Source organism: Marmota monax, unplaced genomic scaffold (assembly GCF_021218885.2).
Source record: "Marmota monax isolate L192 unplaced genomic scaffold, Marmota_monax_Labrador192_F-V1.1 WCK01_AAM20220418_F8-fsc00004, whole genome shotgun sequence".
NCBI classification, from domain to species: Eukaryota; Metazoa; Chordata; class Mammalia; order Rodentia; family Sciuridae; genus Marmota; species Marmota monax.
The window spans coordinates 30,104,164-30,130,864 of record NW_026692881.1 but is presented as its reverse complement, the minus strand read 5'-3'; the positions used below and the strand labels follow the sequence as shown (position 1 = coordinate 30,130,864).

The window sequence follows — 26,701 nt, the reverse complement described above, 5'->3', positions numbered from 1 at the left end:
GCCTGAACCTGGGCACTTGTGCTGAATGTCGCTGTGGTCTCTGCAGGCATAAAGCTGATGGAGTCATCTTGACCTCAACACTTGCATTCAGTCTTGCCCGGGGTTAAATTTAACTATTCAAGTGGGCATTTCTCACACAACCTAAGTAGTGTGCATGTCCAGATCTCCACTAGAAAGGGCATATTTTGAAGTCTGAAGGAATTTTCAGTAGAGCACAAACATTTTGCCTACGCAGTACCCATTTTTTACTGAGCAGATAGCTAGGGGGAAATATAAGCTTGTAGGTGCTGGCATTGTTCTCATTAACTCCTGGTTTCTTAATTTCTCTGAGGTCCATGTAATCAGAGACCCCCAAATTGATACATGTGTGTGACAGATGAAGCAGTCCTAGTCAGGGTTGTTCTCTTGCCTCCTTCTGCCTCCGTAGACTCTCAACATCCCATGGAGGGGAGCCAGGTGGGAGCACCCGTGGGGGAAGGTGGCTCAGTGCCCAGCACCATGGGAATAGAGCTGTATTTACTCTGGGATTCCTTCAGGAATCTGAGGCACAGATTCAGTTACAGAGATGCAATGGGGGGCCTGACTAAGGAATTTTAGTATAAAAATTCCCGGGTTTAAACTTAATCCTTGACTAACGGGTGTACTCCTTCAAATGGGGGTCTAACAAATGTTAGGCCAGGGCTCTGAGGCCAGATGTGTGAATGCAAATTTGGAACAAATTTAAAGCTTGAGACAAAATTAGCATGAAGACTTGCCAGTGCCTTATGAAAATAAAACAGAGCCCGCTGGAGGCACGGATGGGTGGACGCACACAGTGCTGTCCATTCTACTTCTTCTGCAGCTCATGGAAGCCATGCTGAGTTGCTGGAGGGGGTGTGGAGGGGTCCTGCTGACTCACTTTGTCTTAGCCCACCTTGGGAGCATCTGGTTGAGGGCCATTCCTTAAATTTTGGTCCAACCTTAATTCTGAAGTTGAGAAATGGGCAAAGACAACCCTCTTGTCAAGAAGATCTTCACAGAGTGAGGACTGAGAGAGCATCCATGAGGAGGCACCTCTGCAGGCTCACATTCCTGAAAATGTGACCAGAAACAGCTGGAAAGCCAGTATTTTCCAGGAAAACAAGTGGGAGTGCAGGAGGATGGTGAAAAGCAGCAGTTTACCCTACCAAAGATTAGCCAGCTCCAGGCGGATCATCAGAAGTACCTGGGAGCTGGGTAAAAATACTGATTCTCGGAGGGTGGCCAGGTTTGGTCGCTGCTTGAAGGAACCATTGAAACACTTAAAACGGGCTTACATGAAAGAGAAATAATAATCTTCACTACACTAGGTGACTTAAGAGCCCTTCGCCAAACAACATCTTATTAGCCCAATGGGACAAAAATCACCTTGAATGCTACAATGAAAAAAAATATTCAAATATATATATATATATATATATATATATATATATATATATAGTCACATATCTGACTAAGATGGTCAGTCCTTCTCTCCTCGAACTTCTAGAATGAGGCTACATTACTCTAGACCTTTTGCCCTGCTAAGTGGCTCTTTGACCCTGAAACTGGCCACAGCTTCTGGCCACTGTCTTTAAGGAAAGCACACCCTGTAAAGGCAAAGCGCTGTCATTATTATTCATGCAGCTTTTGTTTATCTTTCCCAAAGAAACAATTGAGACTTAGCGATGAATGATGGTTTCGAGGCTGGAGAAGGTAAAAGCCACTGCGGGTGGAGATGCTTAATGGGGTATTAATCGGGAAGCAGGTGAAGGGGAATAGGTAGCCCAGCAGGTATGTAAATAGGCTCGTGGGAGGAAAGGCTTTGAATTTTATGCTCTTTAACTAAAAATAAAGAGCTGATATTTAGCTTATCTTTGCTGAAATCCGCACTGCGAGGGCCCTGACAACCACCGACATCATCAATGATTCATTATTATCTCAGCATCATCCCGGCTACTTAATAGGATCTTCGGCCTCTTCATTCTTCATTGTTTCAGCGGATTCCTCGGCTTTAGAATGCGGACTTTTTCCTCTTGGCTCTGTGTATATCATGACACAGAACACATTTTAGGAAGTTGTGCAGGACAAGTGACATTCGGCGCTCTGCCTACCCCTGGTTCCATCCTGCTGCTCCCGCCAGTCAGAGGAACACAGCAGATGTCTGCTGTGGCTGGGGATCAGGAGCCCACCAAGAACATGTTCATCCAGAAGAATATTCTCCTTCCAGGGGGCCACCCTGAGGAGCTACCTGTCTTTGGCTCAGTGCCTATGGAGAAAGCCACTGCATGTTACCATTTCAGTCACCCATATGAGAAAAGTCCTTATAGATATTCACCCCTGATTATCTACCCTGAAGCATCATCAACCCAACATCATCACCTACTTTATTCAACACTCTTAGAGCTAAAGGATATCTGGCTTCTAAAATCGAACCCTGATGTGAAGACTCAATGCTGTGCAGGATATTTGAAAGAACATGCTTCAGGCTTTCCAGGAAAAGAGTTTCATGAAATGTCTGAAATGTCCGGACTGCTGGCAGCCTCCTTGGGATAAGTGTCCAGTTTCCCAGCATGCTGCACACTCCTAAATTTGTGTTTGCTAGTTTCAAAGTGCAGGTGCATTGTTTTAAGGGTAACTTTTAATTTAATAGTAATGAAGAAAATTATTTAAAACAAACCATATTTTGCTTCCAGTCTCTGAGTGGCAACACATTGGTGGGAAGTGAAGGAGAATTTGGATTTTTTCTTATTGGGCTGGCCCACATTTATTATTTCCTCTGGGGAGAGTTGACACGGTTTTGTTGTTGTATTTGGCCCTTTCCTGTTGAAATAACTAAATATCAGTAGCGCTTGTGCAGGCTCAGCATTAGTGGAACTATACTTTGTACCCCATATAATGAATTAGGTTTATATTATCATGCAGATTTTTCCCCTGTAGTTGAAATTCTCATTAATTTTACTGCTAATGAGATGTTAGCAATTAAATACCATTAATTAATGAAAACCAGACAAAAGCGGGTGCTGCTCTCTGCATCTTCATAAAAATAGGGAAAATATTTGTAGATCTCATTGTGCATTATGTCTGTTAGAAGGACCACAAATCTGAGCTACTTTTATGATTCAGAGAAAGTCATTAAAAGATTTTGCTTTTAGAAAATCAAAGGAGGAATATTTGGATGCTATAAAGATTATCTGAGATGGGGGGAAAAAAGAACCATAAACCGAGAGCCAGTCCTACATGTAATAGAGAATTTCATGGTTGAAAATGCAACAGGATTGAGTACAATTAATAGTTCTGTAGCCGTCATTGAGTTCTGGGATAGGCCCCAAGCACGTAATTAGATTATTAAAAATGGCCTGTCTAAGGCCCACTATTACTAAATTGAAATCCAATTATGCTTTTATGATTTTGCTGAAAAATATTTAGCTGTTTGCTTGAGTTCTCCTAGAAGATCATTTCCTCTTCGCATCAGCATTTGCACATGTCACAATACATTTTCCAAACAAATCTGACCTCAATTATCTCGGAATCAATCTTACATTAGATAAAATATATTTTAATGAGTGTTTCTATGTCTAATATCATAATTGTTGCCTCTCCATACTTGAGGAATTAAAAGATGGTGATAGGAATCCTTGCAAAAAAATTAATGAGAGGCATGCATATATTAGAAATAACTAAATCGTGCTGTCTTAATACTCAGAAAGGCACTATGTGCAAATATGTGCCTGAGTGTGCTGCAAGACAGACTCGGTGCAGTTTGCAGTAATTGGCATTGGAACGGTAATAAAGCAGTTGTTTGCAAAGAGATGGGCTCAGAAATTTCATGCACTCCTGCAGTGTGGATTTAAATGCTAAGTTAAATATTTATGAACCCGAGATTTTTATAATTGATCATTGTATGATTTATACACTGTAATTATAATTAGGTTGAAAGAGATTTTAAAAAGCCAGTTTCCTGGTAGCCAAGGCCATTAAATAACACTAAGCTGCCAAAACAAAAATTAGGTGGGAACCCAGCCACCAAGTTCTGTGCGCCTGTCCCCACATCTGACACACAGTGAGGGGCCGCACCTCACCAGATACGTCACCTGGAGCACTGATTCTTGTGTCATCTGGGATCATTTTTCATGCCTTTGTTTCAAACCTTGTTGAACATAAACAAATAGAAAACTTCAGGGATCCAATGTATAACAAAAGGAAAAGGTGGAGGAGGTTGGAAAGGTTAATTAAAAATGTAATGATCCCATTTGCTGAGACGGCACTATTAATCACTGAGCAGCAGCAAGCCTGTGACTTGCACAGCCCTTATAGGCGACATCTAATTTTTTTAAGGTATGGAAGGCGGTGAGGGTGGTGGGTGCAGGCAGGCGACAGTAGGTGCATTAAGGAAATGGAAGTCTAAGGGATGAGTTGTGGTTAAGGCTGGGAACTGTCTTCACCAGACAGAAGAATTATTTCCAGATTCATAGGTATTCAAAATAATTCCATCGCTGTCAGCCCCTGAGGAAACTTGAGTATGGCTTGAGGCTTAATGTAGTTGTGTAAGATATGAAAAAAAAAAAAAAAAAAAAAACAGGACCAGGAGGGAATTCATCACTGTGTAATACCATAGATCTGAAACGGTGTGTGAATGACAAAATGGGCTCCAACAGCCAACACACACATTTTAAATGTAATTTTTGGCACCCCAGCTGGAAAAGGCCAAGCTTTTGAAGGATCTATTACAAGGGTCACAACCTGTATGATCAGATTTGCCATCTGATCCACGGGGATATCAGATCCAACTGTCAGCGTGAGCTTCCAGGAAAGCTTGCTTACCCTTGCAAAGATCTGAGTGCTTTTGCCCATTTTTTATTTGCCGGGATAACACATGAGAGGGCGCCTATTAGAAGAAGAATAGCAGTTATATTAAGGCGGTGATTAATCAAGTCTGAAGACAGAGGGAACAAGTTGTGAATTCAGTTCTGCAGCCTTAAAAATGAAAGTCAGGAGATACCCTGAAACCCACAAGCCTTTGTAAATAACATTCTCTGGCTGTGTCTCATGAACTTTCTGCTCATTACATCCCCTTGCACACAGGCCATACATGTTTTAATACATGTGCGATTTGATCCCACCTCCTAATCTATAGAAATGAATTTCTAGCTGGTTGCATCTGCGTTTCCTCCTGAATCATTTCCCCTGGTGAGCTGGCAGTGGCGTATGCCAGTAACGGGGACATTTCCTAAGTGTAAATAAAAAGGGGCTGCTGCCGGCCACAGTGATAGCCTCTTTGATTTGGGACAGTGTGAGGATTGTATTTGGGATGAAGGCAGTTTCTGGCTCCAGAGGAATTTAGAATATGAAAGCTTCTCTCGGGGCATAATTCATCCCTGACATCCCCACATCTCGCTGTCTTGGAGGGACCTTTACATTTGCTCTGCTGTCGGGTCAGGGTTGAAATCATTGGTCCACGGACTCCACGGAGCCGCAGACAGCTGAGAGGCAGCACCTTGGAGTATGAGGAATCTCCGACTGGGGTTTTATTCTTTCCCAGATTATCATTTTATCCTAGATATTTGAAGTTAAAATCAGAAAAGGCCAATTATATTATAATCATCAAACCAAAGAATCTCAACCTTTGGAGTTTCCTTGGGTATTTCCTCTGACAAATGGAGAAATTAAGGCCCACAGAGAGAAAACTGACTTAACAGAGGCTCTCAGACAATTGGACCACTGAAACCCCATATCTCCTGATTCCTGATCCATCACTCTGTAGGCAGCACCTGACCCTTTGCATAGCATGCTCTGCGATCTGGGCCTCTGGTTGTGATGAATAAGAAAGAAGCCCCAGTCCTATGCTATCCCAGCTTCAACTGCTGGTAGAGAAAGCAATCTGTAACCTGCAAAGCAACGACATGGCTGGGTGGAGCTTTGAAATGAAAAGTTGGTTGAATGGCATTCTCCATAACCCAGTGCCGGCCCACGCTGGAGAGGAGCACGTTAGCTGAGCAAACCCACTCACAGGCGCCCTGCCCCCCGAAAACGGGATTTCTAGTAAACAGCCTTCATTCTGAGAACATTCCCATTCAGACAGCATCCCAGACATTCCACCAAGTTAAAGAATGAATAACAGCAGATGGAGGCAGAGATTAGAGGGGGAGGGGAGGGGGACGGGGCATCGTGATGCTGAGTTCTAAAATGAGCTGCAGAGAGGACAGTGCTGAAAGTTATGGCAAAGCTGTTCCAGGCCTTCCCACGAAGGCAGGCGACAGGGCGCTGTGCCCAGAGCCTAAAGACAGGCACACCCTGCTCCTGCGGGCAAGGGGAGGCAGGGTGCGGATCTCTGCTGGCATAAATCGAATCTTTCTTCCCGTTCACCCTCTGCCCTCCCATCCTTGAAGTAGCATTTTTGTGCAGTGGTGGATCCATTTCATAGATATTGGGGATCCAACTTCTTGCCAGGGGGAAACTCCACGCTCATTCACATGCACCGTGATTTCAGGAGTGTTAATTCTGAACTTGAATGCAGCAGGACACGCAGCACTTGGGAGAGGTGGAGGTGGGTCTGTGAGGGACTCAGAAGGAAGGTGAAAGGGAGGGAGGAACTGAGAATTATTTTCATAGGCTGTGTATAACCGCAGGAGTCCCAGTAAAGTATACCTGAACCTATTTTTCCTCAATATTTTAATATGCATATTTACAGAAAAGTGGAAAATATTTTATAGTTAACATATCCCAGGACCTAGATTCTATCAGTAACATTTGAATATAGTTGCTTTATGAAGTGTTCCTCCATCCATCCCTCTAATTTTTTAAAATGCATATCTCAGTACCTTGTCTTACATGCTTCAACATATATATCACTAACCAGTGTTCATTGTCTGTCTAGTTCTTTTTTTTTTTTTTTGAGGTGATGTTTACATAGGCACAAACCTTCAGTGCTCATTTTCTGATACCATTCTTTGATCCAAGCCACTCAACCCACATGCCTGTGAAGAGACAGAGCATTCTCAGCACCTCAGAAAGTTCCTTCTTCCAAGCCAGTCCCCATTCCTGTTCTCCAGTAGCAACCACTCTTGACTTTTTTAAAAAAATTATAAATTAGTTTCACCTCTTCTGGAGCTTCATATACAGAGAATCTAGTACCATTTGTGACAAAGAATTTCTCTGTTATTAGTGTCATCAAAAATAGAATGACTGCATATTTGATGTGGGTATATTTATGAGTTCTCCATTGTTTGTTTATGCCTATGCTATACCACACTCTTGGTAACTGTAGCTTTATAGCCAATCAGTGTAAGTCCTTCAACTTTGCTATCTCATTCATATTGCTTTGGCTGTCCTGTATTCTTTGCATTTCTATGTAAATTTTAGACTCTGCTTGCCAATTCCAAAATACTAGGATTTGGAGATAATCGACATGTTAATAATATTGAGTGTTCTGATCCATGAACATGGTATACATTTTCATTTATTAGGTCTTTTATTTTTACCAGTTGTGCTCTTTTATTTTTTTTAAATCAATGTAGTGGTCTTGCACTTGCTTTGTTAGATTCATTCCTAAGTGCTTTTATTTTTTATTTGGTACTATTGTAAAAACAGAGTTACATTTAAAATTTTCTTAATTTAAAGTTAAGTAGCCGATTTAATCATTCCACAATATGTGTGTGTGTGTGTGTGTGTGTGTGTGTGTATAAAACAGTATTACATTGCACTCCATAAATTTAGGCAATTGTTAATTTGTCAAAAAATAAAATTTAAAAAAATCAAACTTTTAAACTCAAAAAAAATGACAATTTATATTTGTGTATTAAACTTGTATCCTTCACTTATTGTAGATTCTTTAGGATTTTTCCAAGTCACCTGCAAATAGAGATGTCTTCCTTTCCAATCTCTCCACTTTTTCTTTCTTTCCATTGGTTTGTTGCAGAGACTAGGAGTACCAGTGCAGTGTTGACTCTAAGGCATAAAAATGGGCATCCTTGGTTCCTGATCTTAGGGAGTGGCAGTCAATATGTTGCCATGAGATGTGATTATAGCTAGGTTTTTCATAGTTGCTCATTATCAGATTGGGGAGATTCTTGTCTCTTAGTTTGCTGATCATTTATTAGTATTAAAATTTGTTAGTTGCTTTTTTCTTTGGTTATTGAAACAATCATGTAGTTTTTGTCTTGTATTCTATTACTGTGCTAAATTATTACTAATTTTTAAATATTAACCAATCTTGCATTCTTGGGCTGAAACCCAGTTGGTCAGAGTACCATATGTTCTTAAGATATTGCTAAATAAAATTTACCAAAATTCAGGGAAGAGTTTTACATCCATGTTTGCAAGCAGTCTTCATCTATTATTTTCTTCTTTCCTCTTTGTTGGTTCTTATATCAGGGTGATTCTGATCTCATACATCAAGTTGAGAAGGGTCATGAGAATGCTTTTTGTGAAAATTTTGAATCAGAAACAAAAAGGTTGTCACACATTGACCTGTGATCTGGACATGAATAATCATTTTTGTCCTACCGAATGTTCCTGGTTATACATTCTGGAATTTGTCAAAGACTCTGAAACAGTGGTAAGGAGAGGGTTCTCTGACAAGGCTTGTAGAGTGATGAGAACAGCATCAGAACAAAGTAAGGCTAGGTCACAGCCACTGCTAAATGAAGTTAACTTTGAGCAATTGGTTTAGACATAAAATAGCTTACCCTGCTTTCCACTTTGTACAAAGCTTTTCCTTTAAATTATTACATTTCTTTTTTTGATAACATCAAGAGGAAAAACTTAATAGCTATACAGTTTTAACAACTTCAAAAAGGCAACTAACGTTATTATACCAAAAGAAGATACACAGTAGACCAATTTTTTTAAAGCTTGTGTGTTATTATATGGACTGTTTCCAAAGAAAAAGAAATTTCCTGGATGTGATGTGCTGACTTTTATTATTTTTATTGCAATATTCTATAAGATTGATAAACATAAAAAGCTTTATTCTTTGTTGTTACATAACTATAAAAGCCATACATTTAAATTAAGTATAAACCAAACTTTGAAAAAATGAATCGCAAGCTAATAACATTAATTTTGTATAAGGGATGATAGTGTTTTGCTGAAACTCAGTTGGTGCCTATGATCTGAATGTAGCCCTTGGAATCAGAATGGGTGTTCCAGTTTGGCAGGCTTATGTTGCTAGGTGCCATGTGCTGATGTCATTCTTCTGCCGTTTTTCTCCATTTGAACTTGCCTGAACTGCTTGTTCATATATCACTGACTATATCCCTTTTCTGTTCATTCACTTCTGTGCCTCTGGGTTTTTTTTTCTTTTTTCTTTTAGTGAAAGATTATAGAGTGTCATTCATTGTGCACCAATGCAGAAGTACATGCAGGTAGTTAAATGGTACACATACCTAGCTTCAGCCTTACGGCTCCGATCCAGATGATGTAGAGTACAGTTTATTACTTTCTTTCAGCTTATCATTAAAATGCATAATTTAGAAATCTAGAAAATGGTAGACCTTCCAGAATAGAAATCATTGTCTTTGGGCCTAACAGCACATCATTAGAAGTCTAAAAAGAGAAGGCTGGAAGTGTGGCCAAGGCCTAGAGGCCCTGATGTCCCTGTAAAGGAACATGATGGCTTCTTCCCTCCTCGAGTCCCAAGGAGCCTGAGTGAGGGGCAGAGAAGCCTGGAAGAGCATGGCAGAGGGACAGCTCCAGGTGCGCCTGTTAACCCGGCGGGCTGCCTGTGCAGCTGCTCACCCCCTGCGCTGCATACCCCAGAAAGGCTGAATCTCTTGTTTATTGTCTTCCACATTAAATATCCTCAATTCAGATGTCAGACACATGAACCTGGGACACAATAAAACACAGCTCGTGGTGCCAGGGTAGAATGCTGTGGTTTCAGAGTTTTGGGGTATTTTTTTTAAAGATCTTTTTTAAAAAAAAAAAGAGAGAGGGAGAGAGAGAGAATTTTTAATATTTATTTTTTAGTTATCGGTGGACACAACATCTTTGTATGTGGTGCTGAGGATCGAACCCGGGCCGCACGCATGCCAGGCGAGCGTGCTACCGCTTGAGCCACATCCCCAGCCCTTTGGGGTATTTTTAAAGCAAGACTCATCAGTACCACAGGAGGTTTTCCTTTCCCTGAAATGTTGAAATTACTTCGTGTGCCCTTTTTTTTTCATTTAATTTTTTTTAAGTCATAATTAGAACATTTAACATGGAACTCACTCTCTTGACAAAATTTTAAGACCACAATACAGAATTGGTAACTCTAGGAAGGACGTTGTAGGCATATTCCTAGAACTTATTAGTGTGCAGAGCTGTAACTTTAAGCTCTTTGAGTAGCAACTCCCCAGCCATCCCCCAACCCAGCCAGCATTTTACCCACTCTCTGTTCCTGTGGGTTCAAGTATTTTTGATTCCTCATAGGAGTGGAGTCATGCGGTATCTGTCCTTCTGTGACTCTGTTGCATTTGATGTAACGTCCTCAAGGTTTATTCATGTTGTTCTGGAGCACAGGATTCCCTTCCTTTTTAAGACAGACTGCCATTCCATGTGCCAATTACATGTGCAGTAAGCACAACACCCTGTCTTTAAGTCCCACACAACTATCTGGACCCTCTCCCAAATGACCTCATCAACAGGTTGAAAGGGAGTCACAGAATCCACAGAGGGGCTGAGGGCTGAGCAGGGACTGAGATTAGACTTGTGTCTAATCTCACAGTTATGCATTACTCATCTGTTGCCTTCCTCTCTTCCCCAGAGGGTCACTGGTACACCTGCTTATCAGTCTTCCACTTATCATTTGATTCTGGAAAGTTTTTCTATCACTTTCTTCTCCCTGTAGAGCACCCCTATGTAGGAACCAGCTCAATTCTCCTTGTCCATTTATTTGTAACTTTACCCATTGGATGGGGTGATGGCCAGTGTGCCCAGCCACCCAGTGGACATGCCCCCGTGCTGTCATCCAGACTGCAGGGGAGCAGCCCCATGGTGGATGGCACTGGTTTCTCTGGCAGCCTGAGCAGAGAGGGTTTAAGTGGAAGGCAGCATATGTTTTGTGAGATTCCTAAAACCCAAGCTTTGAAGCCCATTGAAATTCTATCCAAAAATTCTAGCTGAATCTTCCTAGTTGGAAACTTCAGTACTCACAGAGCTGACTTTTTGTATGTGGTGAGTTAAGTGGTAATTGAAGTTTGCAAATTTTTATGTGATTTATTCTGGTTTTCTTCCAATGGCCTGTAAGCTGAAACTTAAATACAGCTTCATTGTAGTTGCTTCTTCCTGTTTAGAGAGGCTGGCATAATATTTTGTCTTCTGGGCTCAAATAACCATGTAATTACTCTGTAATCATATAGTAATTAGCATGTACTATATGCATTTATTACATAATTATATTCCTGAAGGATTGCATGGCAATTATACTTGCATTCAGCATATCATTTATATACTGTATCATGAACAAGTATATAATTTGTTGCTGTTTTCTTTGATCCTAATTTCAGTTTATAGGGCAGGAGCTGGAAGCATTCTCCTGTTGCCTTGTTTGCTCCTAGCCAGGCAGGTGCCTGAGTTCCTTTGGCCTCACTCCATAGCTTCTCCTTATTTTCACATCGAGGGGAATACTGGGGGCTTGTGTGTTGCTGTACATTCCCATTGTTCGCACCGCTAACACTTTCTCATTGCCACAAAGTCATTAAGTTATTAGCTTCAAAATTTGTTGAGTTCTAGAGCTGCCAGCGTGGCCAGGTGAATGTCAAGATCTCAATGAGAACAGGAGAGGCGTGGGCAGACCTCAAGCTGACCCGCGGTCTCACCATTTCTCTCTGCTTTACAGTGGAGCACATTCCCAAAGGGAACAACTGCCTGGACGCAGCCAAGGCCTGCAACCTGGACGACACCTGCAAGAAGTACAGGAGCGCCTACATCACCCCGTGCACCACCAGCATGTCCAACGAGGTCTGCAACCGCCGCAAGTGCCACAAGGCCCTGCGGCAGTTCTTTGACAAGGTCCCTGCCAAGCACAGCTATGGAATGCTGTTCTGCTCCTGCCGGGACATCGCCTGCACAGAGCGGAGGCGGCAGACCATCGTGCCTGTGTGTTCCTATGAGGAGCGGGAGAAGCCCAACTGCTTGAGTTTGCAGGATTCCTGCAAGACGAATTACATCTGTAGGTAAGAGCACCGGTGGCTGGTGATCACTGAGGTGCAGGGGGCCTTGGTGGCCTCTCCAGCTGCCAAGCTTCAGTGTCCTGTGTTGCTCCAGGGCGGAGAGCAAGGCAAGGTTTGTGCCTCTGAAGATTGGTGAGAGTCTGACTTCACCTTCTAAAAATTGTTTTTTCACAGCTGTTCATCCTGTCACCCTGGGGACAATCCTGTCTCTGACTAGGGGGTGCTGAGAGGTTCTGGAATCAGGAAAGTAGCACTGCATGTCCTTCGCACCTCTCAGGTGGGGAGGGGATCACCTGGGTGAGGCGAGCTTGAGCCAGGTACCCACTCCTCAAGTCTTCAGGGGCAGTAGGAGTTTAAGAAAGTCAGGGGAGGATTTGACGGGAAATATGGAGCCTCTTGGTCTTCAGGGACAGAACACTGGAAGACACCAGCCAAAGGGAGTGAGCTGAGCCATGTCCGTCTGGGGAGGACAGCTTTGAGAATACCTGAGTCTGTTCTGAGCCATTCTGTGGCTACGAAGAGTGGGTACCTTCCTGCCTAGCTCTTCTTCCACCTTTAGCCGCCATCAGAAATTCTGCAGGGCCTGAATCCTTTTCCTTTTGGGCCATTTATTGATTGATTTTAATGTTTGAAAGAGTCTAGAAGCACATTCTCCATATAAAAAGAGAAAAAGCCATGTGGAGTTGGTAGAGTGGAAAAGAAAAAGTACCCTCTGTCTCCTCCCACTCAGCCCCAGCCCTCAGGCGACTACTGTTGACAATTTGATGTATGTCTTTCGAGAACTTAGGGCTGAGTTCAGTTGCTGATCAAAGCAAGTAGACTTTGATGAGCAGAGATTGAGTCTTTGCAGACTGGGGCTGTGCTGCTGCCTCTTTCAGAAGAGCAAGCTGGATCCTAGGCTGGAGATTCAGATGGGCCAGCTTATTGGATAACACCTGTACATTGTCCCCAAGGTAGGATCTAGGAGCCTTTGGTGCCATGTCTGACAAAATCCTGTGTGCTCAATAAGCTTTAGACAGGTAGACAAGTAGGTGAGAGTGTAACTAGGTTCTTGTTTTCAGTTCCCCATTTCTGAAAGACAGAGAGTGGGAAAGAAGGTCTGATATGTTGAGAGCTCTGGTCAGCTGAGTTTCTGATCAACTTATTTTATTCTAGGAGAATGGGATCCCATTCCTTCTTTAAACCAGCTCTCAGAGAAACCAAAGCAAAGTGAAAGTCCTAATTATTTCTCTACCTCTCTCATGGTGAAGATCTTCTGGGAGTAATATCTCTCCACTTTTTGTTTTTTTCTACCTGGAAGGTGGTGACCTGCTTTATGAAGAGGGACTCAGATGTCCAAGTGTAAAATAAAGAGTTTGCCTGCTGGGAGGAGTCAGATGTTCCTGGTCCACTGGGAACCTCAGCTGTGAGCTAGGAGCAGGATGGGTAGTGGAGATCCTGAGGGCGTGGACAGGCCTCAGTGAGCCCAAATGTGGGAAGCCAATCAGGCAGGGAGTTAAAGAACCCATGGCGGAAGGTGAATATAGTCAAGGAGCAGGACAGGGGAACTTGGTCCAGGGAACAGGGATGGGAAGGAGCAGAGAATCTGAAGACTACTCCTCTGGAGACCCCCAGATCTGAAACCCAAATTCCTGGGTATCTTCAGTCTTTGAGCAGAAGGAACTCCTCTTCTATGAACAGGACTTGATTTCTAGAGTATTACTTGCCTTAAATCCAAATAGCTTCTTCCTGGGATACCATCTGACCACTTCTGGGCCAGAGCCAGGAGGCTTGGGTTTTGGTCCTGCCTGGAGAAGGGAAGCTGCACAGGGCAGGAAGGGAGCAGTGGGTAAGGCTGTATCCATTGAACAAGGACTAGGAGGTGGCAGAGGTAGGGGAGCCTTCTCTGCTCACAGGTTTGGCCTACACATGAGGTCCAGAGAAGGTCTGTGACTCTCCTACACAGGCCAGAAGCACAACCTGAACAGTCAATTTGCTTTTCCTGGCTCATTGTTCTATAGAGAGACTCCTTGGAGGGTTGATATCAATCCATATATCAGATTGCTGCCACACTAAGCTGTAGCAAGAATAGCTGGGAACTGGGGGACTTGGGGGGCTCTGGGGAGAGGGGCAGCAGGAAGACCTGCAGAAAACAGGACGTTTGGGCTGCTATCTGGGGGTTCAGACTGACCTGAAGAAGAACAGTTTTCTGAAACTTAAAGACACCCCCAATATCAGGGAATAGACCCAGCTGATGCAGCAGAAATATATAATAGGTTCAAGACAGCCTGTGCCTAATAATGATTGTGCTTGATCGTGCGGAGGTTGGAATGGAATGGATGGTAGCCACCAAGCAGTGGGGTGGAGGCCCCCTGAGTGGAGGTTGCACCTGGAGGCTGTCACATTTCTGGCTCTAGGTAGAGCTCCGAGGCAACTTGAGAGTCCAGGGCTGGCTACCCAGGAGCCCCACCAAGTGAGATTTGTCTCTCGGTGTGATTGATGGGCTCTATGCCCTGCCTTGAGTCTTTCCTGGGAAGGTGAGTCAGGGCCTTCCCCTGGTGATACCTGTTGTTAAGTTATTTAGCTCATGTTTTCTTTCCAGAGCCTGAACTTATTACTCATGATTACCCTGTCCCTGTCTAATGCGGTAAATGTAATTTGAGCTGCTGGGTTGGTTCGCAGCGTTTTCTTTCATCAGATTTTATTAATCTTGTCTTTAATTTTATGCCTTTCATTTCATGACTACTCAATCCATCTCAGGGAGGCTGTTGTACAGCTTCCCAGAGCGGCAGCTCTGGTGGGGAAATCACAGTCCCTGGAACCCCAGCCCCACTGCCCTGATGACTTCAGGCCTCATTTGAATAACCCCAGTAGGAAAGATGGCAAGAGGGAAAATTGCTTCCTAAACACCACACTCTTGGAAAGCTCACACTTGCAAATGCTCCCTTTCCATCTTAACATCAGAGCCTATCAAAGAGCTGCTGCGGCTCATTAAAACTTCTCCAAATGTAATGTTGTCCTACTCCCAGCTTTTAGGCTTCCTTCCCCAGGGTCCCAGGGTACCTCTGCACAAAACCTGTTTCTCTTCTGCTTTGTGCCTTCAAACAGACAAGACGCAACTTGAGCTTTTCCTTTTGACTTTGTTTTCCTTCTCCCTTTTTAGGAAGCTGACAGGTTCCTTTCCTCTTGGGGTAGCTAAGAAAAGTGAGAACTTGACTGTTTAGGCCTCCAAGCTTGTCTACAGCAAAGCAAGCACAGAGGTGTTATTAGAGGGCTGGGGGGAAATTCAAAGCCTCACATCCTCCCCTGGAGCACAGGGTCTCCCCTGCCGGTTTTCTTCTTGTTGCTTTCCTTACTGCCTGGAAGGATGTCGGTACTGAGTTTGGCCTAAAGGAAACATATCCCTTTATTCCTGATGCAAATTGTTTTATATACATAATGCAAATTTATACCTTACCTCCTTCTTCCCAAACTCTGACATCAGAATAAACTCAGCACTTGAGCACTGAGTCGGGCTGCCACATATTTGCTCCCATCTCTTTAATTTTTCTAATTAATCACTCAAGTGCTGCAGCTATTCCTCATTATCAACAGGACCCCTTGAGCATGACCCTCCTGTTTTCATCTAAGAATCACAGAGGCGCACTCCAACCTCATTCTGCTCCCAATGCCAAACCGAGAGGGAGCCTGAGGCTACTTACTGAACAGTCTGCCTTCCTCGTGGCTTTAACTGCTCCCACACAGCCCAGAGCATGATTGATGGCTTGGTGGCCCTGACTGTCTTGGTCATCCTGCATGTGTAGCAGAGGTGCTCTATCCCTGGACACCAGTGTAACAGCTCTTGGTGCATGCTCAGCTATGCAGCCATTCTCCCCAAAGCATGACATTTTGCTCCAGGGGAGGGTCCTCAGGAGTTCCCTCCAGAGCCTGCCAGCTGTCCACCCCCAGCAGTAGCAGTCTCTCTCTTTCCTAGCAGCGTTTGCTGAAGGGGATCTTGGTGTTGCCTTTACATTCAGGAATACTGGGTCAAGAATGTTTCATTCCTCCTAGAAAGATTTTGATAATGTTGAATCTCACAAAGAAAGGGTCAGGGGCTCTATGCCCTGTGTCTCCAAGGTTTTCATGGCTTTGTGGAGATATACTGCCCCCTCTAGGTGCCCAACTTGATACCCACACAGTCTCCAAAGGTGGTGATTTTGATAAACTCACCAAGTATGTAGTGTTTTTCTTTCCCTGGGGCATTCAAGATCTTATAATTATATCCTGGAAGCCTGGGGGATTTTTAGCAGAAGTAGGAAGGTAAGGTGTCCCTTGGTATGGATCTGGAATAAAAACACATGCAATTTCTGACCTTCTTCCCTAAACAATGCCGTATTTGCCAGGCTAAGGGTAACCCTGTTATATACATTTATATATATATATATATAACCCTGTTATATATATTGTGCTTATCAAATGCAACAGTTGGGGATGCATGTCACAAAACCACTCAATGAATTTCCACTCCGGTGACTTATTCAGGCTGACAGTGTTAGTATGCCTTTAACACGTGAGAAATGTGTTTCATTTGCCTGGAATCAGGCCCCTTTTGCACAGTAAACTGTGGATCTTATAGATCAAGGACATCCTCTACTTCTGGGGCTTGAATTTCTGAGTCAAAAAAATGGATTCTTCATCACCATATCCAGGCTTGTCTTGACACGTGGCAAGCACAGGAGAAAATGGCTCAGAGGATAATTAATGCCTAAAACTAGATGGGTAGATTAATGTGGCACTTAATTTTATTTTACACTGATTCATTCACAAATGGAAATCAGCAATTAGACAATGCAAACTTTTGAACCATGGAAAGAAAGGTTCGGGAATTTGAGAAAATACAAGTAAAACATTTTCCAGTTCATTTGAGCAGTTTTCATTTCAAATGATTACATGGGTGTCTTTAGCAATGCATTCCAAGTGCCGAATGGCTTTGTTTTTCACATGCCACACGGGTTGGGAACTGCTTCCCACCCTGTCTGTGCACTGGAGACCGTGGGGATTCCTCCACGCCTGTGTGCGGTGGATTTAAGATTTGAGAGACAAGCAGAGCTATCCTCTGACATCTGCTGTCACCTTGTCAGCTTTGGCTCCATCAGGTGGGAGAACATTCTTTCTTCTGGGTCTTCTGGGCCTCTCCCAGTCCGTGCCCATGAGGGGCAGCCATTCAGCCCCACTCATGGGGCTCCATCAGCCCTGCTGGCTGGCTAACTTGAGCTGTGAGTCAGGCTCCAGCCAGCTAGGACCTGCTCCATCTTGTCACCTCCTGTCTCTCCTTATCTTTCCTTTGGCAGAAGTCCACGTGCAGCCATTTGTCTGTTCCTGCTGAAGCCTGTCACTAAAAACACCGGAGCAGACTTACTCTGGCTTCTCCCTCTCTCCAGCTGGGCCCTTCCTGCATCTGCCTCCCTTTCCTCACCCCTTCCTCCACTTGCCCCCATCCTCCCCAAGTCCCTTCTGCCACTCTTGGCCCAGAGACAGTAAGAATCAAGGACTCCTTTTCTTTCTTTTTTTTTTTAAATTTTTTATTGTTGGTTGTTCAAAACATTACATAGTTCTTGATATATCATATTTCACAATTTGATTCAAGTGGGTTATGAGCTCCCATTTTTACCCCATATACAGATTGCAGAATCACATCAGTTACACATCCATTGATTTACATATTGCCATACTAGTGACTGTTGTGTTCTGCTGCCTTTCCTATCCTCTACTATCCCCCCTCCCCTCCCCTCCCCTCTTCTCTCTCTGCTCCCTCTACTGACATTCGTTTGTCCCCCTTATATTATTTTTCCCCTTCCCCTCACTTCCTCTTGTATGTACTTTTGTATAACTCTGAGGGTCTCCTTCCATTTCCATGCATTTTCCCTTCTCTCTCCCTTTCCCTCCCACCTCTCATCCCTGTTTAATGTTAATCTTTTTCTCATGCTCTTCGACCCTACTCTGTTCTTAGTTACTCTCCTTATATCAAAGAAGACATTTGGCATTTGTTTTTTAGGGATTGGCTAGCTTCACTTAGCATAATCTGCTCTAATGCCATCCATTTCCCTGTAAATTCTATGATTTTGTCATTTTTTAATGCAGAGTAATACTCCATTGTGTATAAATGCCACATTTTTTTTATCCATTCATCCATTGAAGGGCATCTAGGTTGGTTCCACAGTCTTGCTGTTGTGAATTGTGCTGCTATGAACATCGATGTAGCAGTGTCCCTGTAGCATGCTCTTTTTAGGTCTTTAGGGAATAGACCGAGAAGAGGAATAGCTGGGTCAAATGGTGGCTCCATTCCCAGCTTTCCAAGAAATCTCCATACTGCTTTCCAAATTGGCTGCACCAATCTGCAGTCCCACCAGCAATGTACAAGTGTACCCTTTTCCCCACATCCTCGCCAGCACTTGTTGTTTGACTTCATAATGGCTGCCAATCTAACTGGAGTGAGGTGGTATCTTAGGGTGGTTTTGATTTGCATTTCTCTGACTGCTAGAGATGGTGAGCATTTTTTCATGTACTTGTTGATTGATTGTATGTCCTCCTCTGAGAAGTGTCTGTTCAGGTCCTTGGCCCATTTGTTGATTGGGTTGTTTGTTCTCTTATTGTCTAATTTTTTGAGTTCTTTGTATACTCTGGATATTAGGGCTCTATCTGAAGTGTGAGGAGTAAAGATTTGTTCCCAGGATGTAGGCTCTCTATTTACCTCTCTTATTGTTTCTTTTGCTGAGAAAAAACTTTTTAGTTTGAGTAAGTCCCATTTGTTGATTCTAGTTATTAACTTTTGTGCTATGGGTGTCCTATTGAGGAATTTGGAGCCCGACCCCACAGTATGTAGATCGTAGCCAACTTTTTCTTCTATCAGACGGCGTGTCTCTGATTTGATATCAAGCTCCTTGATCCATTTTGAATTAACTTTTGTGCATGGCGAGAGAAAGAAGGACTCCTTTTCGTTACATTTTCACCTTGTCTTGATTACTGGATCCACGTGGGCAAATGGAGACTTGAATGCCAGAATCATCTTGTCCTGTTTTTGAGTATGAAAGCGAATGGAAAAAGAATGGGATTGAACTGGATCTTCCCAGGAAGCCCAAACAGAGAACCCATATTTCTTGGGGGAGGGGGTGCCCTAGTGGGGGGTCTCAGGAGCTGTATTCCTGTCAGGCCTTGGTGGCTGAAAAGCAGGAAAGATGAAGCAGGAGGGAAGCTCAGTTTGGGACAGATTCAAGGGTGGGGTGGGAAGTAGAGTCTGGGGGATTGTCCAGGAAAAGGAGGAGAAAACTCAGTGTGATATAAAATCAAGACATTGGGGCCGCCACTGCCATGTTCAGATGTTGGATTTTATCCATCAAAGGTCTAAAGCACATCAGAGGACTGCACACAGTTGGGAGCAGTGCTGGGGAGGCCAGTTGGGAGATTCTTGGGGTGCATTAGAGGACGGACTAAAAGGGCCAGAGAGAACAGGAGAATAGCTTGGGAAATTTGATAGATGCCATAAGAGGTGTTTACTAAATATTTGCCGAAATAGTAAATGAGTGAAAAAAATTAGAACTTGAGTGGATCTCAAAGATAAGGCTATATATGGGGATTGATTTTACAATCAGCCACATAGAAGTTGTTGTTGAAGGTGTATAGTGAGATTTGTTCCCCAGGGACAGTGGGTGAGAAGAGAAGTAGGTCAGAACCTGAACTTGGGAGCACCAGGTTGATGGTGAGTTCTGATGAAGCCAAAGAGAGGTTTGGAAGTTGGAGAACTGAACAAAGATCTTGGAAAAGCCAAGAGAGAACAGAGTCTTCAGAAGAAAAGAATAGTGATTATTGGTGTCAAATTATTCAGGGAAGAATTCATAGAAGCTCTGGGTTTTACACATAGTCTACCTTTCCATCTATTTATCCATCCATCCATCCATCCATCCATCATCCATCACCCATCCTACACTTACTGTGCCAGGTATAAAGATCAGACACCTCAACCATTAACAGTGCAGAGAAGAAGCCAGGCATGCAGACAGTCACTGCCACAGGGTGCGGGAGTCTGTGATCAGGAAGATACAAAGTGCTTTGGGAGAACAGAGGTGAGAATCACCTACTCATGTGGCTGTCAGCAAGGCTCCCATTTGAGCTGGACCAGAAGGAAGAATGACATAGAACAGTGCAGCCATGGTGGTCATGGGACAAAAGCCCAGGACCATGGTAAAGAGGCATGAGGGGGCCAGGAAGCAAAAAGCCATCACGGGGTGCTGAGGATGACCACTGCTGGGCTCAGTTCACTAATGCGATCTCTAATCTGCCAGCCACCCTGCAAGACTCTGGTGGGTGGAGTGGCCAGTCCTGGGGCACCCAGCTTCCCCATGAAGGACTTGGGATTCAGTCAGGCTTGCCAACTCTGAAGCCTGGTTTCTGTCACAAATGATAGCCTTTCATGACAAGAATACAATGTTCTTACAGTGTTCACCTTACTACCTTTAGTTCCAGACAGCCAGGATGATAAACCTGGCCCGCTTGGTCCAGACGCTCTTTATGGCTCAGTAAGTAAGACAGCATCAGTTTCAAAGATCGTTTTCACAGAAAGTTGGAACATAATGTCCATCAGAGCCTCTTAGCATCATTTAAAAAAAAAAATAAAAGCTACCCAGGTAATACATGCTCATTAAGTTCCGACTTTATCTAATTTCCTCTTGCGCACTCGTTGTCTATTACAGAGTGGGTGCTCTGTGACAGCTTGCTGATTTTGAAAGAGTTGTTTCTACAAATAGGGAAAAAACATCCTCCCAGGGTGTCACACTGGTTTTTAAATTATTATCATTAAGTTGCTCTTTACCCCAGGCCTGCTTACTGAACCCCATTTGTGACTGCGAGGGTCTTAGAGGTGTTGTCACGTGCCCCATCTCCCAGGCACTCAGGCTGCCCCAGCTTGCTGCTAAATTCCTCTGGTCTGCAGTCATTTGAGTTCAGACACCTCAACCTTCACCTCCCGAAGGCAGTGGACTTCGGGGACCTGGCCGTGTATCTCACAGCATAGATGAATTCTTTGCTGTCACAAAGTGACACCAGCTGTAAATAACCCATGCTTATGTCACATGCTGGGGTCATCCGGGAGTTTTGTCTTCCTACCTTTTCCCTGCCCTGTGGCCATTTCATTCATCACTAGGAAACCTTTCGTTTTGTGGATTTCATCTTAGAACAGAGAGGGAAGCTGGGGTGGTGGGGGCAAGACCTCGGGATCACTTCCAGAAGTGGTGAAAAGGTGAGTGGGTGACAGTGTGAAGGGGGTCTCTGGATCCCTGACCTTCAGACCACCTTGTCTAAGACTGGCCAGCTGAGAGGACCCTAATTGATCCCCTCTACTGTTCTGCACAGATCATTCCTCTTCAAAGAGAGCCTTGTATTCTGCCCACTAGCAGGCTAGCAGCCATGACGTTCACAGGTGGGGTAAGCCAGCTTCATGCCTCCCCAAGCCCAGTCTGAAGCCTAATCAGGCAGATTTCATGTTCTTTTCTCCCCGCTGATTCCAAGGGGAAAGGATGCTTCCATTTCATACAGCTCTCATTTCCAAACTATACATCCACTGAGGAATGAGGTACAAAAGAATGAGGCAGAAGACCCCGGCATTCCTGAGGGGTGACCTCATCCAGACCGGCTGGCTTCAGGGTCTGAGGGCATCCCGAGCTGACCGGCACGCCACCTCATAGACTGAGTTATTCTGGCCCCCACAGCAGACAATATTTCCTTTTTTGGTCATGCACAGTTTGCAGTTGACATAACACCCACAGCCTGTGACCCAGAGCAGGCTCATTTTTGTATCTGGAATTTGTTCCGTCAAGTACCCATGATCACCGTGTATTCCATGAGGGGAATGTATCCTATTTAATTAACACCTGTTGATGTGAGGAGGACCCCGTGGAGGGCTGGGCTGAGCAGTGTGAACCCCAGGTCCCCAGATTACCTCTCCAGGTATGGGCTTTTCACACCCTGGGGTTCTGGCCCTGGAAACCCACCTGAACCCTTCTTAGTGCAACTAGGAGCTGGGAGTGGGGAATCATCTTTTACCCCATTGACCCCCTTGCAGGCCAGTAGTGAACTGGGGAGCCCAGCAGTGCTCATCCTCTCTGGACCTCACAGAGAGGCTTGGGTTCTCCCCCACACCCCCCTTCCACCCCGTGTCACCTCAAGTTAGGTATCCTGCAGACGCGTCGGCATTTACATTTCTATGGGCATTTCCAACTCAGTGAATGGGAAATTGCTCTGTAATTTCCAAAGGCAATTAATTATGCAGAAAATTTTTGCATCCAAGAAAAACAAGAATTTAAAAGAACCATCCGTGTGAAAAGTCCCACACAATGCTGGCGTCTTGGGAATTTTTTTTTTTCCCTTTCCCCGGTTGCTCTCAGTGTGTGTCTGTGAGTGAGGCAGACCTGGCCTACATTGTGGTTCTGGTATGGGTGTCTTGAGGCCTCAGTTTCCCTCTGTGAATGGAAGCAATGTCTCCATCCTCACAGTGCTGCCGTGGGGATTAAAGAAGCAAGTACATCAGCAGGTACCTGCCACCAAAGACAGAAAATGTGGCCTTCTTTCTCCTTGACTTTCCCCACAAGTGTTTATCAACTAGGACAAAGACAGATTCGAGATTCCAAATGTGTCCCCCCAGGGGCAGACAGACCTTTAAACTGGGATGGGGGTGCAGATTCTTACTGCTTTACACTAACTCACCTGCCATGATAGGCCGCATGTGCAGTCCTGAGGCCCCGTGGTGAAGCTTCAGACATCACACTCCTTTCAGCGTTGGCACCACTGGGGACAATTCGAGGGTGGAGGCAGGGTAGACAAGGTCCAGGTGTGTTTGGAGCATGGGTCATCTCAAGAACACTTCTGTCCAGAATATACAATAATGGACGTACAAAGATACTCAGTAAGATGCGAGCTGAGCTGGCCATGAGACTGCTGGGCACAGAGTGCTGAGAGTCACTATTGTTGAGAATGAATAGGCCGTGGGGGGACCCTGGCAGCCTCTTGGGCACGTGCTGACCTGGAGTAACCGTGAATAAAGGGGGCTGTTCGAGGTTCAAGGGGCTGTGTCTGAGTCACAGTGGTATGAAGGATCCAGTCAAGGGCAGTCACTGACTCAGTGAGACTGACTCGAACCTTCCTCCCCCTGGATGGTTCTATGCTGTGAATCATCCGATCATCCCATCAGGAAGCAAGCCACAACCGGGGGCAGAGTGGCTTGTTGAACAGGACTCAGGAGCTCAGAATCTGCAGAGCCAGGGACACAATTCCAGGAATGTGTGGAAGATGGCAGGGGTGGTGAGGGTGACGATGAGCGACATTTATTTGACATTTACTGTTTGCCAGGCATTGTGCCCAGTGAGCTCTTTACAACACACTGGGAGTGGCAGCTGTCCTTACCCTCCCCATTGCTCGACTGGGGGGTTGAGATCTTGAGCAACTTCCCTGTCACCCAAGTGGTGCAGCTGGGACTTAAGCCTGGTTCTTAAACACTGCTGCTCACTTCTGTGCAAAGTGTGTCTTGTAACCCACCCACGTGACTGCCAGACATACTTGGGATGGGTGCAAATGCACGCTGGAGGTGACTTTGAACTTTATTTATTTATTCCCAACCAAGGCGTGTAAGTAGGGGCCTTTAGCTCTTGTCAAGATGGAGTGCTTAAGTACCCCTCTGCAAATATATTTCATTTCTCATTAAAAACAGCAATTTTCAAACTTCTTGGTTTTTGAACTCCTTTACACTCTTGAAAATCACTAAGGATCCCAAAGGGTTTTGTTTATATGGGTTAAATCTATTGATATTTGCTATATTGGATCAAAGCTGAAGAAATGTTTGCATACCTATTACTTCAATTAAAAATAACATCAAGAAGCCCATTATGTGTTACTATAAACAACAGAACCTATTTTTCTTAGAAATCACTTTATTTTCCAAAAAAAAATTAGGGAAAAACATGACATAGTTTTATACTTTACAAATTTGGGGTCTGACTGGAAGACAACTGGGTTCTTTTATATGCATTCAGTCTGTTGAGTTTTTCACATTGTGTGGCCTCTGGAAAATTTCCATGGTGCTCTTGTGAGAGAATGAGAGTGAGCCAGGTGAACATGTCCTTGTGTGATGAGGGAAGCAGTTCTCAGTGGCCCCTGTAAGGCTCCCTGAGACCTCCAGGGTCCCTGATCTCACTTTGAGAACTGGTATACAAGATGGACCAGGATAATCTTGAGCTAGAAGATGTGGGTGTGCACCAGCATTCCCAGGGTCTCCTTGAACCCAGACAGTGGTGGGGGGGGTGCGTGGGGAGGGGGTGCTGCCTGTGCCCAGCCTGTCATCTGCAGCAGGTCAGGATGGTGAGGCTCTGGGAGGTCAAGGGTCGGGCACTAAGGGCTTTCCAAGTGGAAATGGGTTGGGGGAGTAGAGACTGCTGAGTGTCTACTGGCAGCCATGCGGTGGCTCAGGGCTGGGTGGCAGGCTGCCACACCTGGATCAGCTTGGTTTCTTGTTTGAAGAGATACCCCCGACAGACAGCACCTTCATAAGTGGTCCTCTTTTCTAGAACTCGAAGGATTTCACCATTGTACTAACATGGTCAGGCTGATGGCGACCAACTCTCTGTGCCCAGAAAGCCAGAGTGGAGCTCTGCTCTCCACGGGTTCTGCGACGAGCCTGTGCCTGTTGGAATGCCTGCAGGTGTGGGCCATCTCAGTTGCAGTGCCTCTCTGCTCTTCCTGCCCCTCATCATGTGCCATGGTGAGAACAGTGACACTTGGCCTGGGTCCACCCTTAGAATTGGAAATGCCATGAAGCTGGGAATTCAGGATTCCTACAAGCACCCAGCAGTTAGCAGTCCTCCTGCAGAGTTAGCTGGCTGCATGTAACAGCTTGGAATTTCCTAGAAGGGGGTCTGGAGAGAGGGAGACCCCTCTTTCTAAGAATGCTCACTCCAGCAAAGAATCTGGACACAGCCCTAGAAAACTTCTCTGTGTAATTAAGACACAAGCACATAGGGAAACATCCCCTCCCTGTCATACATTCAGGCTGAAACATACCTGGGGGTCCACTGCATCTGCTTTATACTGGTGGCCCTGCCTGCTCTTGTGACGTTGCTGGTGGCTGGCTCATTCACTTATTCAGCAGGTGCTTTGGGAGACCTGAAGGTCAGAGATGAGTGAGGTGCCTTCAGCATTGAGGGGTCAAGCATTGACAGTTGTTAATGCTATGTCAGAACATAGGGGAGTGGGCTCAGGGCCTTCTCACAGGGCTGTTGTTTTCGGGTTAGGGTTCCCCTGCTTTAGCCTGTGCTGGGATCAGTTTCTGATATGAGAGGTCCAGGTTGGGGCCTGAGAGTTCACACTGGCCTTACTGCTGCTGCTGCTGCTGCTGCTGCTGCTGCTGCTGGTCTGGGGTCCACCCTTGAGGAGAGCACTGCTTTAGGAAGTGCTGGTGGCCTTACCCTGTCTGCACAGGGGTCTGCAAAGCTGAGCCTGAGAAGGAGCAGGCAACAGATCAGTGTTGCTGGGCATTGAGACTGGGAGGGAACTTGGGAGAGGGTGGCATGTGCTATGGCCAGGTGTGGGTCAGGCCAGGTGGCAATGAGGGACAGAGAGGACAATTGCAGCACAGATAGTCCAAGTTGTAGGCAGGGCTCACACTTGGGAAGTTTCTATGCTGTACTAAAGGTGGGCCTCTGCTTGGAAGGCTATGGGAACCCACTGTAAAGGGCTCTAACATCCAGGGCATAGCTCCCCACTCACATAGTATCCTAAGATATGGTAACCACAGATGTATTTAGTTGCTGCCTGAGCTCCACTGTCCATCCAAACCTTGCCCTCATTGCACTTGAGAAGACAGTCCCTTGTCCACAGACTGACCTTGGCCTGAGATTGAAATCCATTTGTCAGTGTTCTGCCTGAAAATGCAAAGCAAAACAGAGCTGCTCAGGGCAATCATTTGAGAAGAATCCTCCTTCCAAAACAACCTTTAGAGCAATCTTTGGCCTGAGGTATTCAAATGAGGAAAACTGGCATGCTTTACCCTGCTCTTCTTGTCAGTTTTTCCATGTGGAAGCATCTTTAGTTGTCAGGAGAGAACACGGGCCACTCCCCTTGGGCCACTCCCCAGTACTCCTAGTGCAGAGAAAACAGGAAGGGATGTGCTCTGGGTGTACAAGAGGTGGCACCAAATATTCCCTGTCCACGGGATTCTGTTACCAACCCTTTTAGGACAGGGCCCTCCCAAGGGAGCCAGACTAAGTGTTTTTGACCACATGGGACACAGAGGATGCTGACCTAGGGCACCTCCAGGACCCTGCTGGAGTCTTGCCCTTGGCCAAGTCTTCCTCCCTGGCTGAGGGTGCTGGGGAGTTCACATGACTCCTCTGCACTGCCCCCTTCTTTGAAGAAGGAGCAGCCCCTGCCCCAGACTGCCTCCCAGGGCATGATTGGAGACATGGCTAGCCAAGAAGGGCCTAGAGAGTAGGAACAGAATCATTTGTGCCAGTGCTTAGCTGAGCACTAAACTTGGTACCCAAATACTAAGT

General features: G+C 45.0%; 1 protein-coding gene across 3 annotated transcripts in view; it reads left to right on the top strand.

Annotated features, from left to right (window-relative positions):
* Gfra1 (GDNF family receptor alpha 1) overlaps window positions 1–26,701 on the top strand; it is a 194,029-nt gene that overhangs the window by 121,504 nt on the left and 45,824 nt on the right. For all 3 annotated transcript variants that reach the window (XM_046450303.2, XM_046450301.2, XM_046450302.2), the window contains one exon: window positions 11,819–12,155. In XM_046450303.2, coding sequence (XP_046306259.1) covers window positions 11,819–12,155 — 337 coding nt within the window. The remainder of the gene's footprint in view (window positions 1–11,818; window positions 12,156–26,701) is intronic.